Source organism: Dama dama, chromosome 7 (genome assembly GCF_033118175.1).
Source record: "Dama dama isolate Ldn47 chromosome 7, ASM3311817v1, whole genome shotgun sequence".
NCBI classification, from domain to species: Eukaryota; Metazoa; Chordata; class Mammalia; order Artiodactyla; family Cervidae; genus Dama; species Dama dama.
Genome location: NC_083687.1, coordinates 19,497,318 through 19,524,532, shown reverse-complemented (window position 1 = coordinate 19,524,532; position 27,215 = coordinate 19,497,318). Strand labels below are relative to the sequence as shown.

The following is a 27,215-nucleotide window of genomic DNA, read 5'->3' as shown; positions in this document are numbered from 1 at the left end:
CAACAGTAAATAATATAGTACCACTCAATCCTTGGTTGGTTGGTCCCATGGATATGGAGCAGTGATTATGAACGAACCTCATATAGGAGGAAGCCTGTATACAGAGGTCCAACTACAAATTATACTCAGATTTTAAACTGCATGGAGATTGGTACCTAACCCCTACATTGTTCAAGGGTCAACTGCAGTGTAAAAGAATGAAAAGGCAACCCACAGAGAGGGAGATGACATTTGCTATACATACATCCAACAAAGGACAAGTATCCAGACTACATAAAGAACTTCTGCAAATCAATAAGAAAGACAACCCAACATAAAATGGGCCAAAGACTTGAACAGACCCTTTACAAAACAGGATATCCAGATGGCTTGTAAATATATGAAAAGTGACTCATCCTCATTTAGGCATCAGAGAAATGTAAATTAAATACACAATGAGAACCTACTCTGTGCTCACAAGAATGGCCAAGATGAAAAATACAAAAAAAGTCAAATATTGATAAGGATGTGGAACAACCATAATCAGTAAAACTACTATGGAAAACTGTTTGGACTTCCCTACTGACGCAGTGCATAAGAATCCGCCTGTCAGTGCAGGAGACATGGGTTTAATCCCTGTTCAGGGAAGATTCCACATGCCAAAGAAAAACTGAGCCCTTGAGCCTCAGCTACTGAGTCTATGTGCCACAACTACTGAAATCCATGTGCCTAGAGCCTGTGCTCTGCAACAAGGGGAGCCACCCCAATGAGAAGCCTGAGCACCCCAACGAAGAGTCCCCCTGCTCGCCACCAACTAGAGAAACCCCTTGCAAAGCAACAAAGAGCCAGCACAGCCAAAAATTTTTAAAATTAATTAAAAAAACTGCTTGACAGAATCTACTCAAGATGAGTATACGCATGCCCTATAAGCCAACAGTTCCACTCCTAGATATATCCTGAAGAGATGTTTGCTCTTGTATTCACCAAAAATCATATAGAAGAATGTGTATCACAGCACTATTTGTAACAGTCCCAACTGGAAATTATCTAAATTCTATCAACAAAAGAAAGGATAAGTAAATTATATTATAATCACAATGGAACATTATATGAAATGAGAATGAATGATGACACCAATGTATAATAAAAATGTGGGTGAATCTCACAAACCTGACATTGGTGAGCAGATGAAAGTAGATGGAAAAGAGTACATGCTACATGAGATTCAATTTCTATAAAGTTCAAATGCAGGGGAAAAAATTTATGGTGTTAAAAGTCAGGATAATGATTACCTTGGTGGGGGGTAGGGGGTAGTATCTGGAAGGGGACACTAGGGGAGTGCTAGTAATGTTCTACTTGTTGGTGTGGGTAATGTGTTCCCTTTGTGGAAATTCATCAGTTGTACACTGATAACTTGTATACTTTCTTCAATAACAACTTCTTTTAGGTAAAGTCTAGTCTCTTAGCAAAATCTGGTCTCACAAAATTCTTTTTTCACATAGAGACTAATTACAAATGGATTCACAAAAAATAAGGGACTTCCCTGGTGGTCCAGTAGTTAAGACTTTGTGCTCCCAATGCAGGAAGCCCAGGTTCAATCCCTGGTCAGAGAACTAGATTCCATATGCTGCAACTAAGACCCAGCACAGTGAAATAAATAAACATGGACTTCCATGGTGGTGCAGTGGATAACAATCTGCCTGCCAATGTAGGGGACACAGGTTTGATTTCTACTCTGGGAAGATTCCACATGCCAAGGAGCAACTAAGCCCATGTGCCAAAACTGCTGAGCCTGTATGCTTAGAGCCTGTGCTTCACAAGAGAAGCCACCACAATGAAAAGCCCTCATACTACAATAAAGATTAGACCCCATTCACTGAAACTAAAGAATAGCCCACTCAACAAGAAACACAGATCCAGTGCAGCCAAAGATTAATCAAAAAAGGAAGACAAGACAAATAAAACACACAGTATTATTTCATTTTGCTGAATGCAAATAATGCTTATGTCTGGATTATGGCTATTTATTTTCTATTCATTGTTTCTTTTTTTTTTTTTTACAATGATCACGTTACTTATTGTAGAAAATACAAGTTTTTTTAATAAATTTTGATTAAATTAGGATATGATAACAAAGAGAGGGTTAACATTCAAATCTTTTGAATCACTGTGTCCAAAACAAACCCTGGATGGGGCTCTGTTACTGCCTTGGTCCCAGTTGATCTCCAGAAGCTGGGGACTCGTAAAGAAACATGGGGTGTGGTACAAGCAGGAAGGGTTCAAGGTCATCTGTACAGAAGGAAAGGAAAAGCTACCAGGACAGCTGAGGACTTTCTGCCCTGACTAGAACACCTAGACATACACACCACCAACTCTCTGCTCCACTCCTAATCCATGTGTCTCACCTTCTAGATTGACCATTCTCTCAAGTTCCCCCTTCCTGGGACCTGTCTTTGCTGAATGTGACGTTTTAAGGAAACCCAGTGCCACATATTTCCTTCTTTCCTCTTAGTTGATACCACTCAAGTACACCATACAGCAGCTGCTCTGCATCGTCTTAGTCCACCAATGTGACAGTCCCAACTGGAAGATTGACTCCTTCCCTCCCCTCATCAGACAGCGTGCTCTGCCTTTTAATAAGCCTTATTTCCCCATGTATGAATCAGACTAGGATAACTAGAAATTCCCCCTTCAAGTGTGGAAAATATTATCCTAACCACCATGTGGAAGAACTGAGGTGTGAATGACTTTCCTTTCTTATATAGCTCTAGAGGAATATTCTGTTCATCCTACAAATCCAAAAGATATAAAACTGAGCTTTCTTTTTGGTACTATAAGTTTCGTTATTAGACAAGTACGTCAAAGTTGTGAAAAGTACCTAGCACACAGGCATATCAGTAACTGCCTTATTAATAAATTATGGTTATTGAGCACTTATGTTTTATCTCATCTAATCTTCACAAAAGCCATAGAAAATAGGTCCTACTTACTCACTCAACAAATATATATTGCACTCATTATGTGTCAAGCACTGTACTAAATGCTGGAGACATGAGAGTCAACAACAAAACCAATGTCCTTGGCTTCATGGAGCTTACAGTTTGGTGGGGAGACACATGTTACACAAACTGATACAAAACTGTAATTGAACAGGGTACTAAGATGGAGGGGATTTCCTGGTGGCTCGGTGGTAAAGAATCCACCTGTTAATCCCCAGTCTGGGAAGGTCCCCTGGAGAAGGAAACAGCAACCCATTCCAGTATTCTTGCCTGGGTGATCCCATGGACAGAGTAACCTGGCAGACTACAGTCCACATTGTCAAAATAGTCGGACATGACTTAACTAAGAAAACAACAACTAAGATGGAGAGATATCTGGTGCTGAGAACTAGTAACAGGGAGGTTAAGGAAGACTAATGTGGAAGTGAAGTTTGAGCTGAGCCCTGAGAATAAGTTTTAGTTCGGGTCAGTTCAGTCGCTCTGTCATGTCCAACTCTTTGCGACCCCATGAACCACAGCACGCCAGGCCTCCCTGTCCATCACCAACTCCCGGAGTCCACCCAAACCCATGTCCATTGAGTCAGTGATGCCATCTAACCATCTCATCCTCTGTTGCCCCCTTCTCCTCCTGCCCTCAATCTTTCCCAGCATCAGGGTCTTTTCAAATGAGTCAGCTCTTCTCATCAGGTGGCCAAAGTATTGGAGTTTCAGCTTCAACATAAGTCCTTCCAATGAACACCCAAGACTGATCTCCTTTAGGATGGACTGGTTGGATCTCCTTGCAGTCCAAGGGACTCTCAAGAGTCTTCTCCAACACCACAGTTCAAAAGCATCAATTCTTCAGTGCTCAGCTTTCTTTATAGTCCAACTCTCACATCCATACATGACCACTGGAAAAATCATAGCCTTGATTAGATGGACCTTTGTTGACAAAGTAATGTCCCTGCTTTTTAATATGCTACCTAGGTTGGTCATAACTTTCCTTCCAAGGAGTAAGTGTCTTTTAATTTCATGGCTGCAGTCTCCATCTGCAGTGATTTTGGAGCCCAGAAAAATAAAGTCAGCCACTGTTTCCCCATCTATTTGCCATGAAGTGATGGGACCGGATGCCATGATATTAGTTTTCTGAATGTTGAGCTTTAAGCCAACTTTTTCACTCTCCTCTTTCACTTTCATCAAGAGGCTCTTTAGTTCTTCTTCACTTTCTGCCATAAGGGTGGTGTCATCTGCATATGTGAGGTTATTGATATTTCTCCCGACAATCTTGATTCCAGCTTGTGCTTCCTCCAGCCCAGCGTTTCTCATGATGTACTCTGCATAGAAGTTAAATAAGCAGGGTGACAATATACAGCCTTGATGTACACCTTTTCCTATTTGGAACCAGTCTGTTGTTCCATGTCCAGTTCTAACTGTTGCTTCCTGACCTGTGTACAGGTTTCTCAAGAAGCAGGTCAGGTGGTCTGGTATGCCCATCTCCTTCAGAATTTTCCACAGTTTATTGTGACCCACACAGCCAAAGGCTATGGCATAGTCAATAAAGCAGAAATAGATGTGTTTTTCTGGAACTCTCTTGCTTTTTCGATGATCCAGCGGATATTGGCAATCTGATCTCTGGTTCCTCTGCCTTTTCTAAAACCAGCTTGAACATCTGGAAGTTCACCGTTCATATATTGCTGAAGCCTGGCTTGGAAAATTTTAAGGATTACTTTACTAGTGTGTGAGATGAGTGCAATTGTGCGGTAGTTTGAGCATTCTTTGGCACTGCTTTTCTTTGGGATTGGAATGAAAACTGACCTTTTCCAGTCCTGTGGCCACTGCTGAGTTTTCCAAATTTGCTGACATATTGAGTGCAGCACTTTCACAGCATCATCTTTCAAGATTTGGAGCAAAAGGTCAGCGTCTGGTTACCAGAATGAAAGACCCCTTGGTGAGGGCAGCGCAGCTTGGGGACTGTGCGGGCGGCGGTGGGGTGGAGTTGGCACACGAGTATTAATTCCATCCCAGATCTGTGAGATACCTGATCTTCCAGAATCATTGTCCTAACCATTTCAACTTCTCTGGTACAGACTTAGCCGCAGCCTCAAGAAGCTGAAAATCCACATCTCACTTGTAAAGAAAAAGTTTTAAAGAAATAAGGATTGTGAATGTAATTTTACTGAATTAGTCCGCCAGGGAACGAAAGCGACCCTGGAGACTTCGAGGACTAGCAGACAGGGGATAAAGACCTCCCCAGCCTCTCAGAATGAAGCACAGGCTTCACACATTAACTCTGCTTTGCTCAGAGCTGGAGACGTGAGGAAATCGAAATAACTGACAAGAGTAACGGAGCTCGACGCTCACAAGACGCACTCTTCCTGCCCACTACTGCGGCTGCGCGCGCGCGCCGTTCCGGAAGCGGAAGTGCACAAGAGGTCAGCGATAGTTTTCAAAATGGCGGCCTTCAATGTGCTGTTGTCCGGCTGCGGACGGTTTCTCAGAGGGCTGCTGACAGGCCCGACCGTGACCAACTGGGCTAGGCCACCAGCCCGCGCGTTTAGGGAAGGTGAGTGCTGGGTCCTGGTGACCTCCTAGAGTTGAAGAGAAGAAACGAAGGCTGCTTCTTTCTGCCCCCGTGCGCCCCTCCCTCCCTTTCCTTCTCGCGATTCTGAAACGTCGGAGATGTTTGCGCTCGGGGAATGCTAGCAGTTTTCTTCCAGACCCTGATTCTATTACCTTGATCTTTCATTCATCGTGAGTGTCCTCATGGGTGGTGGCGGGGAGGGGGGCGAGGGGGATGAAGATCGGAGAGAAAGCTTGCTTATTTAGGAGCAGAATAGAAACCTGTCCTAGGGTTCAGAAAAGTTTTTTGTTAAGAGCCTGGCAATGCAAGAGACATAAGAGACATGGGTTCGATCCTTGGATCGGGAAGATCCCCTGGAGGAAGGTAGGGCAATTCACTCCAGTACTCTTGCCTGGAGAATACTTTGGACAGAGGAGCCTGGCACGCTGCAGTCCATAGGGTCACAAAGAATCGGACACAACTGAAGCGACTTAGCACCCACGCACGCAGGCACTGGATGTTAATTCTCTATTCCATATTCTTCTAACCGCCGCCTCCTTCACTAAAAAATTACTGTGCAATCAGGGAAGGTCAGCTGGATACCCTCCCCTGGGCCTCCTTTTCCAGTTTCTCATCTGAAATGGTATAATCTGATGGCAGCTTTCACTGCCCGAACCCTTAGTCTAAGAGGTGGAAGGTAAGGTGGAAAGGCCATTGAACAGCTGAAACAGACAAATCCTGGATAGTGGTTTTGCTTTTCATTAAGTCTGGAAAGGCAGCCTGACATTGAACTGAGAGATTACTGAAGGCGAAGTGCTATACTTCAAACTGTCAAGGGGTTCCTGAGTAGTTAGGTTCTAATGAGATGATGCAGTACTCTCCAGTGAATACAATTTAGGTTATAGGTGTTTGGGGCTTTCTCAGTGGCTCAGCGGGTGAAGAATCTTGCAATGCAGGAGACACGGGTTTGATCCCCGGGTCTGGGACGATTCCCTGGAGAAGGAAATGGCAACCCGCTCCAGTATTCTTGCCTGAAAAATCCTATGCACAGAGGAGCCTGGTGGGCTACAGCCCAGGGATCTTAAAAGAGAGGGACATGACTTAGCGACTAAGCACATGTTCAGAGAAATTCAGTTACTGGAAACAGCAAACTGAATTGGAAATTTTCCTGAAGGGAGTGTGTCTTTAATAGGCTCATAAAAGGATGGAATCTGGCAGAAAATGAAAAGGTCTTTTCAGTACATAACCTTCCTTTGTGCACTGCTGGAAGCAGGAAAGGATAAGTGATGTGCAAAGAAGTGGTTTTGTGTGTGTGTGTGTGTGTGTGTAAGATCTGGAGTAGCATATCCTTTAACTAAAGCTGAGATGTATCCAGGGAAAAAGAGTGATTGTTTTGCCAGGGGAAGCATAAAAGTCCAAAAATAAGAGCCTAACAAGGGGAGCATTGGATTTGTCTCAGAAAAAGTCTTCTGTAAGTTTTCAGTAGAATGGCAGATAAGGAACCCAGTTTGGGAAAATTAAAGAAATAATTAATGAAGAAATGGAAATGGGTGTTTGAAGAATTTAGCTATGAAGGGAAGATGGAACATTTTCTAGAAAGAAAAACAAAATCCAGGTACTGCCTCTTTAGCGTTAGATGAACTAATGCATTGAGAAAGAAAGACACCAAAGAGATCATGCTGATGGTAACAAGGACTTGGAAAGTTGTTTCATGTGTTCCTATGCTGTAAAATGGGCATATGCCCATAACTTTTTTTTTTTTTTTTGGCCGTGCCACTTGGCTGGTGGGATCTTAGTTCCCCAATCAGGGATCAAACTTGGATTCCTTGCAGTGAAAGCACAGAGTCAGTCCTAAACACTGACCCACCAGGGAATTCCTTACCTGTAACATTTTTGGTGGCATCTACCAAGTGTCAAACATTAACAACTACAATGCACATATCCATTATGAAATTAAAAGTTGAAAACAGTTCTTTGCCATGTTCCCAGAGGATAGGCAAAAGGAATAGTTTTGTTTTTTTACAAAGGAATATTTGAGATTTGAATTTTTCAGTTGGAGAGATGGCTGTATGATGAAATGAATATTTGAAGTCTTCCCCACCATGCATACCTGGTAACTTCTCTGTGTTACTGTCAGACCTAAAAGCCAAATAATTGAATTGATGTGATCTTACTTGAAGGCATCAGCTTATACTTTTCTTGAGAACCACCTATCTCCAAAGCCTTTAAATTAAAAACAGCACCAGCAACTTTCTCATGATGTTCTATCCATTATGTGTAAAGCTTAAAGAATTACATATACAGCTAATTTTGACTGGTCCTGGCTGGTATATTTGAGGAATAATATTGTATACATAGAATTTAAAGTCACAGAGAGGGAGCTGGCATCTTGCTGAAAACATTCAAGCATTTCTGCTTTTCTGATACGATAGTACTGTTTAATTTTAGTAAGAGTTCGTGGGCACTCAGCACTACTGCTCCTGCCTGTAGAAGCTCTCTGTATGAAGCAGTGATTCTCAGTCAAGGGCAGTTTGTTCTCTCAGGAACACTTGGCAACATCCAGAGACATTTTTGGTCGTCACAGCTGGTGCTCCTGGTGTGTGTGTGGTGGTAGAAGCCAGGGATGCTGTAAGCATCTTCCTGTGCACAGGTCAGCCCCCCACAACAAAGAACCACCTGGCCTGAAATACCAGTCCTGCTGCTGTTGAGAAAGCCTGGTCTGATCTTTGACCAGAGGGACATACAGAACCAAAAAAGATGATTATGGAAGAAGCAAGACTTAAAGGAAATTGTGGTTTACTAAGTGCTACAAGCACTCTGCCAGGCTTTCCACATACACTTTTCAGTCTTCTCAGCAACCTTTAAAGGTGGATATTACTGGCATTTTTACAGATGAAGAAATCTGGTCCAGAGGTATTCAGTAGCTGTGCCCAGCATCACACAGCTAGTAAATGCTGGAGTCAGAAGTAAGGCCAGCAGTTTCCCCCTTCACTAGTGACACCACCTTGGTACTCCGTGGTAGGGCTTCCCCGTGGTTCCCTCCCCTCCCTAAAAACTTTTGTTGGTTAACTTGCTGGAGTTGATTTCATGATTGACACCGTCAGACCTAGCAGAGATTAGACCTTGTTCCTGCCTTGTCACTCTTAGAGCCCTCGTGAAGGAAAGCATTTAAAACAAGAGTAATAAACACATATGACTTTCTAAATGAACAATAATGATCTGGCAGATCCTCAGAGCAGAGTGTGTTGAAACAAGTAAAGGCTGAAGGGAATGTTTTTCTTCTTTTCCAGTTAGCTAAGGGAGCTTTCTGGAGGATGTAGCATTTTAGACAAGGATATGCCTTGCAGGATGGACAGCCCTGTAACTAAAAGCTTTGAGACAGAAGTGAGCAACTTGGGGGCTTTAAAGAATTCAAAAGACATGGTCCAGAGTAACCTGCTAGTGGAAAGAGATTTTTGTGTAGCAGTGAGACTCCTCGTTTGAAGGATAGTGCAGAGGGAAGTTCCCTCAGGTCCAAGGGAAAAGGAAGGGGTAGGTGGTGAGAGAATCAGAAAACTTTTGTGACAGAGTTAAAGATGAACAGAAGGGAACAGTGCTTGAGGGAGGAAGGAGCTTGAGAAAAGTAGTCAATGGCCACACTTGCCAAGCATGCTGTGTAGGATTGTTGGTGCTGCCCTGTAGCCACCTTGCCATTCAGTTACTCCATCCCTTCATGTTCTGCTTGAGACTTGATTTCCATGGAGCCTTTCCAAGAAGGACATCGGTCCTCTGGGCACTTCCTGCAGCAGTTCCCTCCAGCCCTTGTCATTCATCTCCCCTCACTTCCTCCTTTACTAAACAGTTGGGCCTTTATCCCACCACAGTTCTCTGTGTCTGTTTGTGTGGCCATCGAGGCCTTTTTGCCTCACTGCAATCTAACCGCGACGCTGTTTGCTCTAGGCTTACAATTCAGTTATCTTGGACTCCATCCTAGGCGAGTATTTACTGAAGTACTCAAAGGACCTCTTTACGAGGCATGGACTTTATTAGAGTGAAGTTCCCATGCTTGATTTAGTTCTCTTTTCTCCTCTAGGGCAAAGACTGTGTCTCCTCTTAGAGGGGAGCTCTCCACGGTGGGTGGAGCCCAGTCGTACACTCCACGGTTGCTCAGCAAATGCCTTGCCTCCTGTGGCACAGATTATTTGATGTGTAAGATCTTGGCCCTTAATCTTGGTTTAGAAAACTGCTTCTTTAGTTTACTTGATCCAGCCACATCTCAGAACACAAGGGCAATTCCATCTTTTTCTAAACAAGTTTTCAGTTAGTGACTAATGGTCTCCTGTTAGTCCAGCTTTTCTTAACCACCCCCACTTCTCTTGAATGGAGAGGAGGCCAGGGACAAAATGGATCTCAGGTTTTGTTTGGTTTTGACATGTTTTTGTATGCATGCTGAAAAGCAATACTATTTTGATTCCTATCTCTGTTTTGAGAGGCCTGAAATCTACTAGGGCCTCTTCAGGCTCCAGTGGGCCCTCTGCCCCTGCACTGAGATACCGCCCTGATCAGTCTCAGTTCCATATGTGTTCTCAAGTCATTCCTCCTCGTTTGACAAATCGTCTCTATGAGATAAGCATCTGCCTATTGTTTTACCCGATAAAACATAGTGAGATGATTCACTGGCTCAGAGTTGCTGTGTGGGGAGCTTATGAACAGTGGAGCTTGCCACAGACTTTGATCTCTCTTCCAGGGGCCAGTGGGATGACTTCAGGGTTTGGTTCTTTGCCAGGAGTGATGTGTGTTTTGCTAGACTTGTTTACCTCATGGTTGGGACCCAAGTGCCTCCATGGAGAGGGGAAGCACATGTTGGTCCACTTCACTTCAGGGCGCTGATCTCACGCCGACCTAAGTGATTCCGGAGTAGGTCTCTCCTTTTGTTTGCTATCGGGATTCTTAAAAACCTGTGCTGCCCCCCTCACCTGCTGTTGCTCAGACTGGGTCACCCTCCGTCCCTCTTCCAACCTGGTTTTTGCAAATTTGCAGTTTCCTGGGTGCCCAGCTGGGCTAGGGCTCGGCCCTCCTGCCCCAGAGCTCTTGTAAGCTGACGCAGTGCAGGGACCATCCCCCAGCAGATGTGCTGGCCTCCAGGCTGAGTACCAGGTTGAGTCTCACCCACATCCCGTTTAGGCTGGTCTCTTGGGAACAAGTAGATCTGTGCGTGGGGTGACGCATTTTCTCTTAGGGAGAGAAGCTTAGTTTGTCTTTGAGTTGATTAGTAACTATAGTGTTCTCTAGAGAAAGCCTCAGGGCCTTTCTGGCCAGTTGTCACTCCCTTGTGTGTGTGGAGTCGCAGTTGAGGGGCTCTCAGGTTGGTTGTTTGGAGTAATGGGTCTCTATGAATGGCCGTGCCCAGAAAACGAGTGGGGGGACAGTTCCAGGCAGTCTGGGCCCAGTTTGGTGTCGGTCACAGAGCTTAGTGATCACAGATGCTGCCAGGGGCCTCCGGGTGGGTTCGAGTTGCCTCACTCTTTTTTCTTAGCTTCTCTGTTTTTACTGCTTATTTTTTTATTGCAAAAGCAGTACATGTTTATTTTAGAAACTTTAGAAAATCACCTCCTGCCACCACTGAGGGAAAACCAGTCTTACCATTTAGGTACACAGCTGCAGGGGTCTGTGAGCTTCCTGTAATGCATGTCTAATTGTGTGTACACCGAGGGACGTGTTTCTAGGGCGAGGTCCGTAACTTTCATTAGATTCACAAAGTTAACCTTAGGTTCTTTCTAATCTGTACTGCTTCTTTCCTTGACTGGAGCTGAGTAGAACTAATTGCGGTAGCCAAGCTGCTGTTAAAATATAGATTTAGCATTTGGGGAGACAATTTGCAGCCTATCTATAGCTGTGTGCACTCACATTTTCTATTATGGTAATTAGCAGTCAGAAGGGCATCACGACCAGTATTTTGCTCCCTAGAGTTTATGGAGCATCTGCGGTGTGCCAATTCCTATGCTAAAAGCCACGGCTTCTGTCTTTCTAAAGAAACTGGGCGACCATGGGACAATATCTAAGAACCTTCTGTTTGATTTTATTTGCCAAAAGTGGGTTATGAGCTTGGTTCTCCCTTAAGATATTGTTGAAGTGGTCTTTCTGAATCCTAGTTAAATAAGAGGACATAAGTACAGCCTGACATGCATGCAATGAAATTGTTTTGCCCTCAGGTTCTTTTCTGACTGCCTCACTCCTAAATAGGCGAAGAGCTGAGGGAGTCCCTCTCCGGATAGCTCTGCAGTCCTCTCTTTGAAATTGTGCCCTGACCCCAACCCCATACCTGCAGGCCCCTCGTTCCTGTCACTCTTCCCTCTCCAATGTGGATAACAAAATGCATTCCTGCAGGGAGGAAAGATAGCTGCCTTTCTACAGGTTTAACGCAAGGCTCTCAAGATGTTCTCAGAGCAAACTGATCTCATTATTACCCATTGTGGGGCCCCTGGGTGCTGCATCTTAGATTGCAGACTGGTCAAGGTCAGGAACCACATTTGTCTGATTTCTCTTCATGAAAGAACACATACAGTGGGTACTTTTGAAGGTCTTTTTATGGTCTCTGTCCACCCCCAACCCCTCAGCTCTTAGGCCATGATTGCTAGCCACAGTAGGGCAAGATCTTGCCAAGTACCTCGGATGTGACCAAGATAAATCTTGGCTTAGAAAGGCAGAAACAGTATGAAGACCCCTAATCTCAGAGAGGTGATATGATATGGGCATCTGGATTTGCCCCCCACCCAGCCTGCAGGAAAAGTGAAAGTGCAAGTCGCTCAGTTGTATCTGACTCTTTGCGACCCTGTGGACGATAGAGTCCATGGAATTCTCCAGGCCAGAATACTGGAGTGGGTAGCCTTTCCCTTCTCTAGGGGATATTCCCAACCCAGGGATCAAACCCAGGTCTCCCGCACTGCAGGCAGATCCTTTACCAGCTGAGCCACCAGGGAAGCCCAAGAATACTGGAGTGGGCAGCCTATCCCTTCTCCAGCAGATCTTCCCAACCCAGGAATCAAAGTGGGGTCTCCTGCTTTGTGCGAACCCTCATGTCACGGGCTTCCCCAGTAGCTCAGCAATAGAGAGTCTGCCTGCGGTGTAGGAGCCACAGGAGGCTTGGCTTCAGTCCCTGCGTCGGGAAGATCCCCTGAAGGAGAAATGGCAGGCCACTCCAGTATTCTCGCCTGGAGAATCCCATGGACAGAGGAGCCTGGTGGGCAACAGCCCATGGGGTTACAAAGAGTTGGACACAACTGAATCTATTTAGCACTGCTCTGCACAGCCTGCCGGGCACAGAGCCTGGGCACTGGGAGGTAAACCCTGTATACTTCCAGGTGGGGGCCATGGGAGAGTGCAGACAGAGCGCTTCATTTTTCTTAGTGTGTAAGGTTTGAGCTATGATTTAAAACTCCCTGTTCCTTATTAAATGGCTGACCTAATTTTTCCCCTTTATCTCTGTAGTGGTGGAGATCCAAGAAGGGAAGACGACTATAGTAAGTATTGTCGATCTGGCCACTTCTAACCTCTGTACCACTTGGAGCTGCCTGGCTGCTCCTCTGAGCGAGGGTGGGAGCCCCACCTGGACTGGCTTCAGGATCTGCTCCCTCCATTACCATAAATCCCGCATCTACTATTTTCAACCCGTGTGCGGGAATGTGGTTAATCAGGAACAGTCGCTGTGCTGGACTGAGGCATCTGTTACTTGATTAAAGTGGCCTTTTGTATGACACGGGCTCAGAAGTATTTTCTGCTATGTTTTTTGGCGGGCGATAAGTCAGTTTTCCAAAGGGGAAACTAAGGTAATGGCAAGGCTAGAGAGAGTAAGTTGACCCCAGGCCAGGAGCCTGGATCTCAGTCTCTTTCCTTTCTGCCTAGAATGACTCAGCTACTCCTTCAGTGAGGCAGTGAGAAGGTGACACTTTCTGGGCCCTGGGCTCAGAGCTGGCGCCCTGGCTCATCTGTTGGTGAGAAAGCTAGACGGTTTTTCACTCCCTCTACTCCTCCCCCACCCCCCACCCTCACTGGGCCCATCTCACCTCCCTTCCTCAGGGAGTCATGGGGCCTAGATTATCCTATAATCCCTAAAAGACAACGTTGTTTTCACATGGCCTTCTGTGCCTCCCAAGAAATCCTCAACCACTCCACAGAGTTCCCAGAAGCCTCTGTGGCTTCCATGTCAACCAGGGATTTAACCCTCTGGCAGCTAGCCACGCATGGCCCTGCCCAAGGCCTTCTTATCCCCAGGACAAGCCCTTAGGGTTCCCTCTTGGGGTCTTCCCCAGAAGGCTCCCCCTAAACCTTTGTACTTGAGGTTAAGACCTCAAGACAGTTCTTTCTAGGGACTCCCATCCCTTTAAGAATAGTTCCCTTATCCAAAACCGAAACAAGCATTCACCCTGTAAACTCCATGCTGGTGGAGAGACACTCGTCGGGTTTCTGTGTGTGCAGAGTGTTTTTCCTGTGGGGAATGAATTTGCTATTCGTGGAACTAACAGAGAGGCATGTGGTCCCATGAGAGCCCTTGGGGAGGGAGCCCGGCCATGCCCGAGAGGCAGTGCCATGGCTGACTTCCGGTATTACTCACTGTCCAGAGTCTGACTTCTTCATCAGTAAAATAAGGTCATGAATCTGCCCTCACTAGGCTGTGGAGTTAAATGAGATGATCCATGTGGACCATTATCAGCACAGAGCCAGGCCTGTAGTGGGGAGTGTGTAAATGTTCGCTCTCCCCGCCCAGGCCCACCTTGACCCCCTGCCCGTTTTCCGGAGCGCTTGGCTCCTTTTCTGGCATTGCTGGGGTGGCATCTCCAGAAAGGCAGTAACAGCGCCTACTCAGCCAGCTCCTTTGCCTTTTTCCACTTCTTCCCTGGGAGAGTTGCTTCCCCCCAAAGCCTCTCAGACCTGGCCCAGCCTCACTCATAATCCGTGGCCTCAATCAGCAAGGTTGTCTAACCTCCCCCTCCTGCAATTGGAGCTGACGCCCAGGTCGCTGCTTCATTGTGCTTAGTCTCTCCAAGGCTGTGTCACAGGACACAGCAGCCATGGCGGAGGTCACTTCACACGTGGCCTGGGCGGGGTGTGAAAGGTGGCATCCAGAGTGCTGAGAGGAGGCAGCCAGGGGACTGTGTCCCCCACTCTGTGTTTGCAGAGGGGAGGAGGGGCGTATACACAGTGGTCTGCTCATGTAGGCCTAGAGCAGGTTTCTCAGTTCAGCACTGTTGGCGTTTTAGACGGGCTGGTTCTCTGCTGTGGGGGCCTGTCCTGTCTGTCATAGGATGCTTATTAGCAGCTTCCCCGCTATGGGCTAGGGACCCATCCCCATCCCACCCCACCCCCATGGTGACAATCAGAAATGTTTCATTGTCTGGTGTCCCCTGGGAGGCCAGATCGTGCCTGGTTGAGAACCACTGGCCTAGACTTAGCTCTGTCAGAGCTGGAAACTGCAGTTTCTGCTATGAAGGATATGCGGGATAAGGGGTGAGACTTCCTTTGGACTCCACATCCCTGTGCAGTTTGAAACTTTTTACCATGTGCATGGATTACTTTTTCCCAAAGCAGGGACAGGGAAGCATAAAGTTCTAGAGTTTTTGTCTTTTTGAGGATGGAAAGCTAGCCTTCAGCAGATACCACACACCTCTCCTCTTGCCACCAGCATTAAATTAAGTTTCTATTACCTTCACAGGTCACCAAACCCAGCTCTGTGGCCACCTGAGGCCCAGCGTCCAGCAGCTGTGTTCAGGCAGAGAGGCCCATTAGCTGCTCCCCTGAGGCCCCTAGAGAGGAAACCTCACCAGCTTTTGGGGGCTGCTCAAGGATCGGGGTCTCCACACAACTCTCCCCCTCATCAGCTCTCTTTCTCTGCCTCCTAGATTGAAGGCCGAATCACAGGGACTCCCAAGGAAAGTCCAAATCCCCCCAACCCCTCTGGCCAATGCCCCATCTGCCGCTGGAACCTGAAGCACAGGTATAGCTATGAGGTAAGTCTGCGCATCTCAGAGCTCACATTCCCTGTGGGCTTAACAGGCATCTTGTGGAGCCACCAAGACAGAAACATTGTGTCCAGCGGCTCTCAACGCTAGCGGTACATGAGAGTCCCAGGGGAGCTTTAAAAATGCTCAGACCCCACGCCTAGATGATTCCGCTGGCCTGGGATGGAGCCCGCCCATCATTATTATTTTTTTTTTTTTTAATTTTTTTTCATCATTATTTTTTAAAGCTCCCCAGGTGATTCTAATGTGCCACCAGGGCGGAGAGTCCCTGACTCAGTTCCTGGTCTGGTTGCGGGCAGCTCAGACCACCAGGGCCCTGGAGCCCAGTCTCATAGGGCTGTGTTCCTGAGGGGTGGACTCAGAGTCCGGGTTTGGTTTTCCTCCTTGTGTAATGAGGGCGTGTCTTAAGAGTCCTCACTGTGATCTGAGGACACATCACTCTCTTCCCACACTGGAGCTACAGGGACCCCTGTTTGCTGTAGCTCTTCTAGAGCGTCGTTTCACGGAGAGACGATGAGAGCAAACAACGGTAGGTGCTGCTCTGTGTGTGAAGCACCTGCGGGGCATAATTCACTTTGTTTTCACAATATCCCCATGAAGTAGGTACTGTTTTCATCCTTGTTTTACAGATGAGGCAATTTGAGGCATGGCAAAGTTAATGCACTTGCTTCAGATCACACAGCTTAGTAAGTATCAGAGCTGGGATGCACTCGGGGGTATGAAACCCAGGCAGAGCCGCCAGTCGCAGCTGCTATTCTGCATGTGTCTGGAGATGGGGCAGGCGTGGGGGATGGACACAGCCCTGGAGAAATACATATTTGTCCTTCAGAGTTCTGCTGGTGACATTAAGCACCCTATTTTTAGGTTTCAGGTGATTCAGGCTTTGGGCCAGTTTGACCTGCACGTTGTCCCTGTGCCCCTCTGTGGAATGGGATGACTAAGGGCAGAGATCCCGGTCAGGTGGTGAGAGCAGGAAAGGCCACATGCCCATGGGATCTGAACAGAACAACCCAATTAATCTCCTGGGCTGGGAGCCTTGGCCTCATGCCACCCCAGGGTAGGGGGTGGAGGTATTCTTTCACCCTATCCCCGCCCTTTTGCTGATGGCCACTTGGAGTAACAGGGAACTTGGAGGACACAGGCAGTGCTCTCAGCTTCTTGTGACATGGAAGTTAGCAGGGTCCTGGGCATACCTAGAATCCCAGCTGTGGATGGGCGGCGGGGGGGGGACCCACACCTGCCTGACCACTGCGGGGTGCTCTTCCTACCAGCCGTTTCCAGGAAATGGACTTGGCTCTGTTTATCAAGCAGAAGAAATCCAATCCCCTCCAAGGTAAAGGCTGGAGAAGTTGTTTTCCTTTTCACCCCTTTCTGCTCAGGACAGTGCCACTCTGAGCTGCAGAGAGCTGTCAGCCTCCTTGGCAGCCTGCAGCGGGGGCAGCACTGGGGCTGTGAGCCCAGTGTATTATCCCCAGATAATCCAGTCCAAGTTCTTTTCATCAGATTCTGAGGATTACAGGGGTGGGAATTGGGGGCCTGGGTCCCCCAGGAGCTGACCAGTGATTAAAGCAAATCTACAGTTATACAGAGAGGCGCCTGCCAGGGCAGCGAATCTGTTTGAGGACCAGGACTGTGAAGACAGGCATGTCAGGCCCCTGGGGGTGGGGTGGGAGACTTGTTCTTTAACCCCTGCCATCCTGTGAGAGTTGGGAGGGGACTTGGTCTCTCTGGATGCTGGCTTTGTTTATCATTATTTCCTTGACTCATCCAAAGCAGTCTGATGGTGCAAAGGAAGCCCAAGAATCCATTCACATCTGGGCACAGAGGGTGTAGAAGATGTGGGATTTAACTTCACAACTTGACCTCATCCTCCTCAGCTTGTTGCTGCCTGGCGCTTTGTTCAGAGGGCATGGCAGAAGGTGGAGGGGCTCTCTGCAAGTCTTCTGGGCTATGGTGTGTAGACTTTGGGGGCGGGAATGGTACAGGTCTTCCCTCTTGTGTGTAAATACATAACATACCCGCTACGTCACCCAGAGAGGATAACACACTTTTCATCACCAGGAGAGATACTGTGGGTGCATGATTGCTTGTTAACCTTCTTGAAAAGTTTCCAATCTCTCACCAAGTCTGTTGGAAGACTGTCTCATAGAGGAGCTGAGAACTCTTGGGGTTGGTAATGGGGCCAGGAAATCTTGCTAAGTTGGGATTGAACTTGTTGTGGCGGAGGCAGCGGGCCTGAGTGCAGAGCTGTGTGTGGAGGGAGTTGGTCTCAGGTCGCTTCTCGGGGTGGCATCAGCCCCTTACAGTGCCAGCTACAACAGCCTGCCCTGCAGACCACTTGGCCCTGGCTCCCTGGCAGCCAGCACCCATCCCCATGATCCTCCTCTCCCGTCTTCCGTTTCCACTAGGATGTTCTGTTGCTCAGTCAGTTCATCCGGCCACATGGGGGCATGCTGCCCCGGAGGATCACCGGGCTGTGCCAGGAAGAGCACCGCAGGATTGAGGAGTGTGTGAAGATGGCCCACCGAGCAGGTAAAGGGCCTCGGGCCGAGGGGGCTGGGGGCTGTGGGCACCATTACACCTTCCATATCTTCTAGCCCCTCCTGAGAGAGCAGTGTGTGTCCAGAGACTTCATTATACTCGCCCCCCCCTCCCCCCCTGGTGCCAGCCTCCCTCCCCCTTGGGCTTTCTGTTCAGTCCCCCAGAGCTGCAGAGGGAGTGCAGAGACCATCCTCTTAAATGCTTTTCCTTCCATTCAGGTCTGCTCCCAAATCACAGGCCCAAGCTTCCTGAAGGATTTGTTCCAAAGACCAGACCACGACTCAACAGGTACACAGACCTGGGCTGGGGAGACCAGCTCCTGGAGCTCATCATGCAGCTCAGGAAAGCTGGAGCGCTCCGTCCCTTCCAGCCTGAACGCCACCCTGCCACCCCACCACCCCATCAGTCCCACCACTGTGCACGTCTCTGTTACTATCCCTCTGCCAGCCTCAGCTTCTTTCCTTGTCCCTCCCCAGCAGGGCACTTAGCCCAGGGGTAACAAGGGTAAGAAGATCTGCTGGTTGGGCATTAGAATGTGCTAATCCTCTGTTTATGACATCATACTGGGTTGCTATGGGAATGTCAGAGCAGTTCTACAAACTTTCAGTAATAGCACTGGGGTTATTAAAGGGCAAAATGAGACTTTAGAAATAGAAATGGGAGGGCTGTCCAGGGTAGGGCCACCGTATAGAGCTGTCAGATCATATACTACAAAACTTGAAGGCAGCATCCATGTAGACTAGATTGTGAACGTTCTCCCTAGAGTTGTGCAGTTAACAACCTGCTCAGTTGCGTATGGCATCCCATGAGATCCTGAGGTTTTATGGAAGAGGAGAGAAAGGCCTTTAGATCCTAGAATCAATCAATCTGCCTTTCAGCCTGAGCAAGGTGGCCCCCCCCTGGTGTAGGAACAGGTTCCTGTCTAACACTCAAACAGCTGTCTCTGACATTACCACACTATATACTCCTAGAACTACAGTACTCTCTAATTGAGTGTAGATCCAGGTCTGTAAAAGATGTTGGTGTTTCTTGTTCTTCTATCAATGCCCCTTCCTCCTTCAGCCTGTCCTAATGCCACTAGAACTGCGCTCTTTGGGTAGAGCAAAGCAAGATCCCCCACCCCCAGCAAACCTCCTAGGCTGATCCCTAATAGAACCCAGGAATGGAGGATGGAAGGCCAGGTAGATACCAGCTCTAGATTGCTGGGCTGGGGGTGCAGGGCCAGAGCTGGGTCTTCACTGACTCTCTTGCCACCACCCTGGCCCCTTGCCCATCTCCCACCTGCACCTCCCACGCTGCCAGCTGGGCCATCTGCCAGCAGCCCTGGGGGAACAGGACATATTAACCTCCTCTTGTCTTTCCCAAATTTGCTGCAGACCATTTGGGAGTTGAGCCCACCCCCACTCCAACTTGTTAAAAGAGACAGCAGCAGGCCTGAGGACACAATCCATCCTGCCCTCAGCCCTCTGAAGCAAAGACAGGCTCCCTCCCATATATCCAGTGTCCATTAACGTGACGCAGGACTGATGGCAGGTGGGGGCTCGTGGGGTTGCAAAAGGCCCTCTTGGGGAAGAGAGGGAGTCCTGTCTACAACTAGGGACTTGACAGTCTCATCCAGCGGCCCTTGAGCTGCCCAGGCCCGTGCACTGGCCCTGGCTCTGCTGGGCCTTGAGGAGCCGTGCCATCTCCTTCAACGCCCCTTCCAGAGAGGTAGGGGAAGGAGCTCGATTAGCAGGGAGCTTTGGTTCTTAGAGCTGGAGTGGCCCCAGAGAGCTGGCCGGAGGCCCCAGCCCCTCCACGGCAGCTACCTGCTCCTTGTGGCACAGGCATCATGCCCAGGGCCAGCCAAAGCCCAACTTCCCAGGGCCTCTCCAGGGTGGGAGGGACAAGGGTGGGCGGAGGGGTGCAATAAGGCAGCAACTCTGGAGAGCCTGGTGCGCCTTGGGATCTTCAATCCCAAGCAGCCTGCTTCCACATCCCACCTCTTCATCCACCCCCTCTGAAGCCAGGGAGACACCAGCACAGGGCCCTGCCAGGTCGCAGCACCACCAGCCACAGCAAAGGCGGCTCTGGGGCCAGCTCACTGCACAGAGACCTCCCTGCTGGGGGGCTGACAGCCACCCAGTGGTCGTCGGAAGCCCTTTTGCCTGCCCAGCTCGCACGTGGCGTGTAGTCCTACAGCTTTTACTTCCTCTCAGAACTCAGAAGATAGAGGTCCAGGGGGGCTCAGTTGAAATGTATACATTAGCAGTCACTTTTTCACTGTTCTCTAAAAATTCTCAGCATGGTTATTCATTTTTTTAAATTAAAACTTCTCATGGGAGGGTCTCTAGAGGCACTGGGTTGAGCCCTAACTTAGTGTGGAAGCAGGGGAGGATCCTGGCCTTTGCCGAGGCTGAGCTTTCAGGACGAAGGGTGGGCCTCTGGATAGGATCCAAATTTCGTTCTGAACAGAGTAAACCCCAGTCCTAGCCGGCATGAGCCACTCTTCTCGGAACTGTCAGGGCCCTGCTGTCCCCAAAGGAGGCCAAAGGACTATGGGCGGCAGCCATCTTTCCCCATCCCCGCTCGTATTACACGAACCTTCCTGGGCTACGTCTGCACCCATGGGCCCTCACCCTGGGCTCCAGTCATGGCCTGCTTGAGGATCAGGGGTCAGGGGTCCTCCGCCAGTTATGGCTGCCCAGGCTTGTCCCCTGAGGGCTCGGGTAGCGGAGTGAGCCAAGTGGGGAAGAGGGAGGGATTCCTCCAGGCCCTTACATCAGCCTCTCCTCTCCCCACAACTGGGCCAGAGAGGGCTGATCTGCTCTCTGAGTAGCCTCTTCCTCTGCCTCCTCCCCCAGCAGATACACACGCACACACACTGGCAACTCATAAAGACAAGGGAGCACGTGGCCACACACGCCTGCGGCTGCCAGAGCCCAGCCCATCTGTTTACAGCACGCTGGGCAGTTGCTCCCAGGAAAAGCCCCTTCTCAAGAAAGGAAAACTGGTGAAAGTGTTTGGCTGACCAAGTGCAGCTTCGGCCCGAGAGGCCCACGCCCGTGGTCTCTGCCGCACCCTGGGCTGCCAGCCCTCATGGCCGCCTCCCACTCTCCCTCCACAGGTACCTGACCCGCTGGTCTCCCCGCTCTGTCAAGCCCATCTACAACAAGGGCCACCGCTGGAACAAGGTGCGCATGGCCGTGGGGTCCCCCCTCCTGAAGGACAACGTCTCCTACACGGGCAGTCCTCTGGTGCTGTATCACTGACGGAGCGCAAGGCCTCCTGAGACCTGGGCTCATCCTGCACTCCCGCCCCATCCCACCAGGGCAGCCCGGCTCCTCCCGGGCAGACGGCACGGGGCGCGGCAGGGCCTCTGCAGTGCCTGGGACCCGCACCACCGTGGTGCTGGCAGCTGGGGGCGGACAGCTGTGGTATCTGACCCTGTGCAGCTGCGGTGGTCTCACGACTGGCCGGGGCTCAGGGCTGGGGCACCGGCCGTCTATCCCAAGGACTATTATAAACCAGGCTTGTGCTCACCCGCTGGGTGTGTGCTCACTGCTGGGGAAGTGCGGGGGGCTCAGCCTGTTTCCGGCCAGTCACTGCGCATTGAGTTGCTGGTCTGGGGTGGTGGGCCACGTGGGGCACTGCGCGGAGCTCACGGCCGCACAGGCTCCCTTCCTTTCTGTTGACAGCCGCTGGCTCTTTGTTCCGCTGCCCGGCCTGCGTGCAGCGCTTCCAAGTCCAGGAAGCTGCCCTCCTCAGAGGCCTGGCCGTCACCTTCTCCCCCGTGCCGTCTCCTCCCACCGTCCTCTCTCGTTAGCACATTCCAGCCCTCTGCCACTTGCTCTATTTAGAGCTGGGCCTCTCCTCAGCCTGGACGCCAGATGGAGGTGGAGGTGGGGGAAGCAGCACAGAACAGACCGACCAGATTCACCGCCTTTATGAAAATACTATTCAGGCTCTGCACACCCTCCGGGCGGCCCGCCTACAGCATGAAGGGCAGGTCTAGGTTCTTCTCGCCGGTGCCCACGTAGATGTAGCCATAGTTCTTGGTGCGAGGAGCATGGTAGAAGGTGAGGCCGGGCCAGAGCAGGCTGCGCAGCACCACCAGGGCATTGCCCCTCTCCATCTGGACACTCCAGGACCCTGGGGGTTGGGGAAGAGGCAGCAGAGGGCAAGGCCTGGGCATCGTGGAGGCAGAGCCCAGCCCGGGGTGCAGAAACCCCAGTTCCAGGCAGCCAGGCCTGAGCATTAAGGTTCCACTGGGAAAGAGGAAGACAATTTAATTATCCCGGCCCTTTACTCCTCCTGATTGCCTTTGAGCCATTTCACTGCTCATTAAAGCCACTTCCAGAGGAAGGGTGAAGGAAATGAAAAGAGGTGGAACTCAAAGCAGTCCGTTTTATTCCTGTCAGCAAGTCCAGTGACAGGTTGCATGGGGGAGGAAGCTGGGTCCCCATGCACAGGCGGAGCAGAGCTGGGGCTCGGCCGGGGAGACGCCAGGCCCCTGTCTCCCTGCACTCGGGCTCGCTGGTGGCCTGCCGTCCTCTTGCGCTTCACCTCTCTTGCAAAATTTTGCTCCAGGCCCAGCAGCTTCACTCTGAGATGGATGAGACCTGCCCAGGCTCACATAAAAGTGTGGCCTTTTCAGGCCTCCAGCTCAATAGCCCTTTTCTGGCAGCCGGTAGACTGAGAGCCGTCCTTGGTGGGAGGGGACTTGGGCTGCAGCTAATGAGCCTTTGTCCTGGGTTCTGCCCTGGTTTTTGCTCCCTAGACGGGAGCAGCCCAGCCTGGGGCTGAGTTGTACAGCCACGAAGACTTGGCGGGAAGGGCCCAATCCAGCTCCAGAACCAAGGGAGGGAGCCGCTGTGTGGGAGGAAGGAGCCTGGGAAAATCGCCCCTGGATGCAGATCTGGAGCTTCTATTCCCCTGCGCCGAGGCCTCTCCCAGCCCAGCCGCAGCTCTGCCCCAGCCCCTGCCAGAAAGGCAAATGCTTTGAAGGTTTTGGTGTTGGACCAGCCAGTGATGCACTGAGAACTGCGCCGAGGCCTTCATCAGCTGCCAGCCCAGCCCGGCTGCCTGGCTCCCGCTGCGCCGCTGCCCCCAGGCTGCCTCCAACCATGGCCCACCCCGATCACTCCACACCCAGCAGCCTTGGAGCTCAGGCCCCACCCACCAGAGGCCACCCTGAATCCAGGAGACCTGACCATCAGGCACCCTTAGCCCTGATGGCAGTTCAGCCCATCTCAGGGCTCCAGCACCTGCCCAGGTCACAGCTAGAGCTTTCGGGGTGTATGTAGTCTGCTGGCCCTGACCTGCTTGAGGGGTGCCCACGTAGGGGCCACCTCAGCACTGTGCAGGGGCCTACACCAAGTACCGCCAGCCAAGAGTGAGGTGATGAGGCAGAAGCCACAGTGTCGGCCTGACCCCCAGCCCCTCAGTGCCAGCCAGATAGCGTCGAGAAAGAAGAGTGTCCCTGGATTCCCAGAGCTCTGGTTGGGGCACTTCCCGGCAGGGTGGGGGTGGTCAGAGAAGTGGGGAGTATCTCCCCCAGCTCCTGCAGCTTGCCTCTCTGGATCCCTGAGATCTTCCACCTCATAAACCTGCCTGCAGGTTCTGGAGACTTAGCCTGTTGCTCTTCTAGTCATTCATTCCAGAAAACAGATGGCCCAGGGGTAACAGGAGAGGGGGTGTGACAGAACAAAGTGTTCCCAGTACACCGTATGCAGCTTCTGGTCAGAACACAGACCCCCGGAAGGTAACCCCTGTCAGCTCCCCGTGCCAGTCCCTGCAGCAGCATGGAACTGAAAAAAGTCAGGCCCTGACCACCCAGAGAAGGCAGCTTACAGCCCCACCCTGGGCCAAATGCTGCCCTGGAGAAAGAACTGGAGGCCCCCAACCAGACACACTCAGCAGTTCCCTGTCACCAGTGCTTTGGCACACCCTGGGCAAGGACTGGGTCCTGGCTTCCCCAGTACCAGCCTGCCCACGTGGGACTTGGCCACCTCTTGCTTCTAGTGGGTGGGGGAGGGCCCAGGCTCCTCAGGGGCTCCCCCTACACTGGCCAAGCAAGAGCAAGGAGAAACAGGGTTCCCCCACCAGGGTTGGGGATCTGCGCCATGCAGGCCCAGGGTGCTGGCAGAGTACAGAAGTGCTATGTGAGGGGCTGGCCAGCCAATGACACTCTTCCTCCCTCCCTTGCATTCCTGTCACACTTCTGTCCTTTCCTTGTCTCTGGCTCAGCTTGTCGCCCAGGAAACACATACTCAACGTGCCAGGAGTCACGTAGCATCTACCTGGGAAGCCAGGCTCTTGCTTTCACCTTCACCCACTTTTATTACTGCAGCTGCTGGCAAGGCTGGGCCCAGCCAGCCGCCTCCACTGGGACTCTGAGGGAAGCAGCCTCCTGCAGCCCTGGTGTTCGCAGCCCATGCTGTCTCCCAAGTCTCCCCAGACCTCCCCCTCCAGCCCCCTGGCAGCCACTCTTCTCCACAAGCTCTCTCTTCTGAGGATGTGGTGGGATACAAGCTGGTTAACCAGGAATGGGGCCTCCTGCATGAGCAGGAAGTCCTGGGTTTCCTGGGCCTTGGGGGTCTCACCCACCTTGCCAGTGTGGGAAGCTTAGGCTGGGAGATGCTCATCATAGTTACATTCCCCTGCCCTCCAAGAAGAAAGGCAGCCAAGTTCTGATATTAAGTTGGAGAAGGAGAGTGGACCAGGCTGGAGTTCAGGGCTGTCCAAGGGCGGCAGATGGCTTAAATCCACTCAGACCAGCACCACACAACTTGTCTCACACACACAAAAATGGCCACAGGCCCCTTCTCAGAGCAACCACTCCCCCACACCAGGGCCACGGCACATGGGAGGGGTGGGGGCGGGGACAGGCGGAAGAGTGCCCAGTCTTACTGATGGGCAAGGCCAAGCCCCTTGGTGCAGAAGGCAAGCACCTGTCACCTGAGCCTCCACTGGACTGGAAGGGAGGCGCCACCTGCACACCCCACCGAGAGAGGGCTGATCCCAGACCCCGCATTGCCCACCCTCCCCAGTGCTGTCTCGCCTGTCCCTCACCTCTGCCCAGCCATCAGGCTGCTTTCCAGGCAGGCAGGCCCCTTGCTGCCCTCTGCTGCCTACTCTGGGCATTGTGCTGGAGCCCTCACTGCTTTGTATTGGGCAGTCCCTGAGCAGAGTCACTCTGCCCTCCACCCGTGTGCTCTGCTTCCCAGGACACCTGTGCAGCACTTGCTGTTTTATATTGCCACTTCCCATCCTCTGTTTTGTTTGATCTTCCCAAACGCCTGTGAGGCACGGATGGTGCCTTGTTCTCAGCAGCATCTCCAGTCCCTGGGACATACTAGCTGCTCAGTGACTGTTTGCTGACAGCATAGAAGGTTAAGGAGCATTGAACAGCAGAGTACTGCCCAGAATTCTGGCATCCTGACTTAGTTCTCCGAGTCTCACCTAGCAACAGCCCAAGCTCAGTGAACTCTTGGCTGTTGCCCTGTGTCTGCCTGAAGGATGCTTCTGCCACCAAAGCCCTACTCCCACAGAACTCCACAGACCTCACGGCACACTGGGACGTCTTGGGAGGTCACAAGTGGCTCCAGGCAACATCCCTCCATCCTCTCTCCAGCCGAGGGTGATCCAGGGACCAGCTGCTGAACGCCTGGCCAACCCACGTGGCCACAGAGAGCAGGAGTCCCAGGGACTGCCTGACCCATTCCTGCTCACAGGTAACACAGGGTTCCCCTCAACAGTTGCCTCAGACCCAGAAAGGAAGCTGATCCTACCTGGGCAGGAAACAGCTCCTGGATCCCATCCTTCCCGCCAGTGCTGGTGCCCCAGGGAACTCTGTTGGGACTTTGCTTCACTTAGCGGCCTGGCCATTCCAGCTGCTGTCTGCCTGGTGGGGCAGCCTCCCAGCAGCTCCTGCTCTTTCAGGGGCAGATCTGGCAGGGAGTCTGGGAGCAGGGTCAGAGTGTCTGCTCTCCCCCCCGCCAGCCACACTTTCACCGCCACACTGCAGGCCCCACCAAACCATCCTGAGTAAAACCCGGCCAGACTTCCCGCAGGCTTTCTAGTGGTGGCTCTGGGAGGAGGGGAGCTGGAGGCCCAGAACTGTGAAGTTTCCCAAAGTCAGGCCAGGAGAATCTCTCCCCTCCACCCCCCCCCCCCCCCCCCCCCGCCCGCGCAGGAGACACCAGGAGCCCTTCACTCCTAAGGCTCCAGCACTAAGGACAAGGCAGCGTTCTGGGAGGGACGGGGGTGTCGAATCATCGGTTGACCTCTCAGCCCTGAGGCCCACTGTTAGTGCAAGAAGTCTAGGCTCCGGGGCTGGGGGGGAGGCCTTCTTGGGTCACCCCCCGCCCTCCCCAGTCACCTAGCGCTCTGAAGGGAGAGCCTCATCTGCTGGCCCTGGGCTCCCTGCTGCCACGGCTGAGAAGTCCGCACTGGGCAGAGCTTTCCAGCCACACTCTGAATCAGGGAGGGGCTACTGCCCCCAGATTAGGGGCGCCAAGAGGACTTTTCTCAGTCGGCCACGCGGGCCCTGGCACTGGGTCCCACCACCACAGTGTTCCTAACTCCTTTTACCAACCAGGGATGTGCAGTCCCCTCCAGCCCCTAGTCAGGTGGGGAGCACAGAGTTGGAGGAGGTAATGGAAATCTGGAAAGTGTGTCTGATGGTTAAGAAATTCTCACCCTCCATAACCATCTCCCTGCCAGGTCCGGGACCCCCAGTCTGTTCTCAGGGAGGCTTGACTCTGGTGCCCCCGTGTGGTGGAGGCCAGCATAGCCACTCTTTGCTGGCAGCCCTTAGCCACCTGTGACCTATGGCCCAGCCCCTGGGGCACTGAAGTAGCCCCAAAACGGCCTCCAGAGCCCTGGCTTGCCCTGCTGCATCCATTCATGCACCACTGCCTTGTTATTACAGACCTGCCTACAAGCCACCAGCAGCTCCTACTACCTTGGCCTACTCCTAGGGCTTCCCAGGTGGCTCAGTGGTAAAGAATCTCCCTGCAATGCAGGAGATGTGAATTCAATCCCTGGGTCAGGAAGATACCCTGGAGAAGGAAATGGCAACCCACTCCAGTATCCTTGCCTGGGAAATCCCACGGACAGAGGAGCCTGGCAGGCCACAGTCTATAGGGTCACAAAGAGTCAGACACAGCTGAGCAACTA

At 51.2% G+C, this 27,215-nt stretch overlaps 2 protein-coding genes across 3 annotated transcripts in view; one reads left to right on the top strand and one right to left on the bottom strand.

The window, feature by feature from the left end:
* The window catches only part of RSPH9 (radial spoke head component 9), a 37,860-nt gene that overhangs the window by 2,698 nt on the left and 7,947 nt on the right, over window positions 1-27,215 (bottom strand). The window contains exon 5 of one of the 2 annotated variants that reach the window (XM_061146816.1): window positions 21,963-22,184. The exons of the other annotated variant lie outside the window; for it this stretch is intronic. Within the exon in view, the coding sequence (XP_061002799.1) occupies window positions 22,024-22,184 (161 nt within the window). The 3' untranslated portion in view covers window positions 21,963-22,023. Of the gene's footprint in view, window positions 1-21,962; window positions 22,185-27,215 lie in introns of those variants that run through there. 2 annotated transcript variants of the gene reach the window in all.
* MRPS18A (mitochondrial ribosomal protein S18A) lies at window positions 5,380-22,430 on the top strand. The gene is made up of 6 exons (XM_061146819.1): window positions 5,380-5,520; window positions 12,985-13,016; window positions 15,393-15,500; window positions 17,921-18,044; window positions 18,272-18,341; window positions 21,160-22,430. The coding sequence occupies exons 1-6, from the start codon at window positions 5,409-5,411 to the stop codon at window positions 21,302-21,304; spliced, it is 591 nt and encodes a 196-aa protein (XP_061002802.1). The 5' UTR covers window positions 5,380-5,408; the 3' UTR covers window positions 21,305-22,430.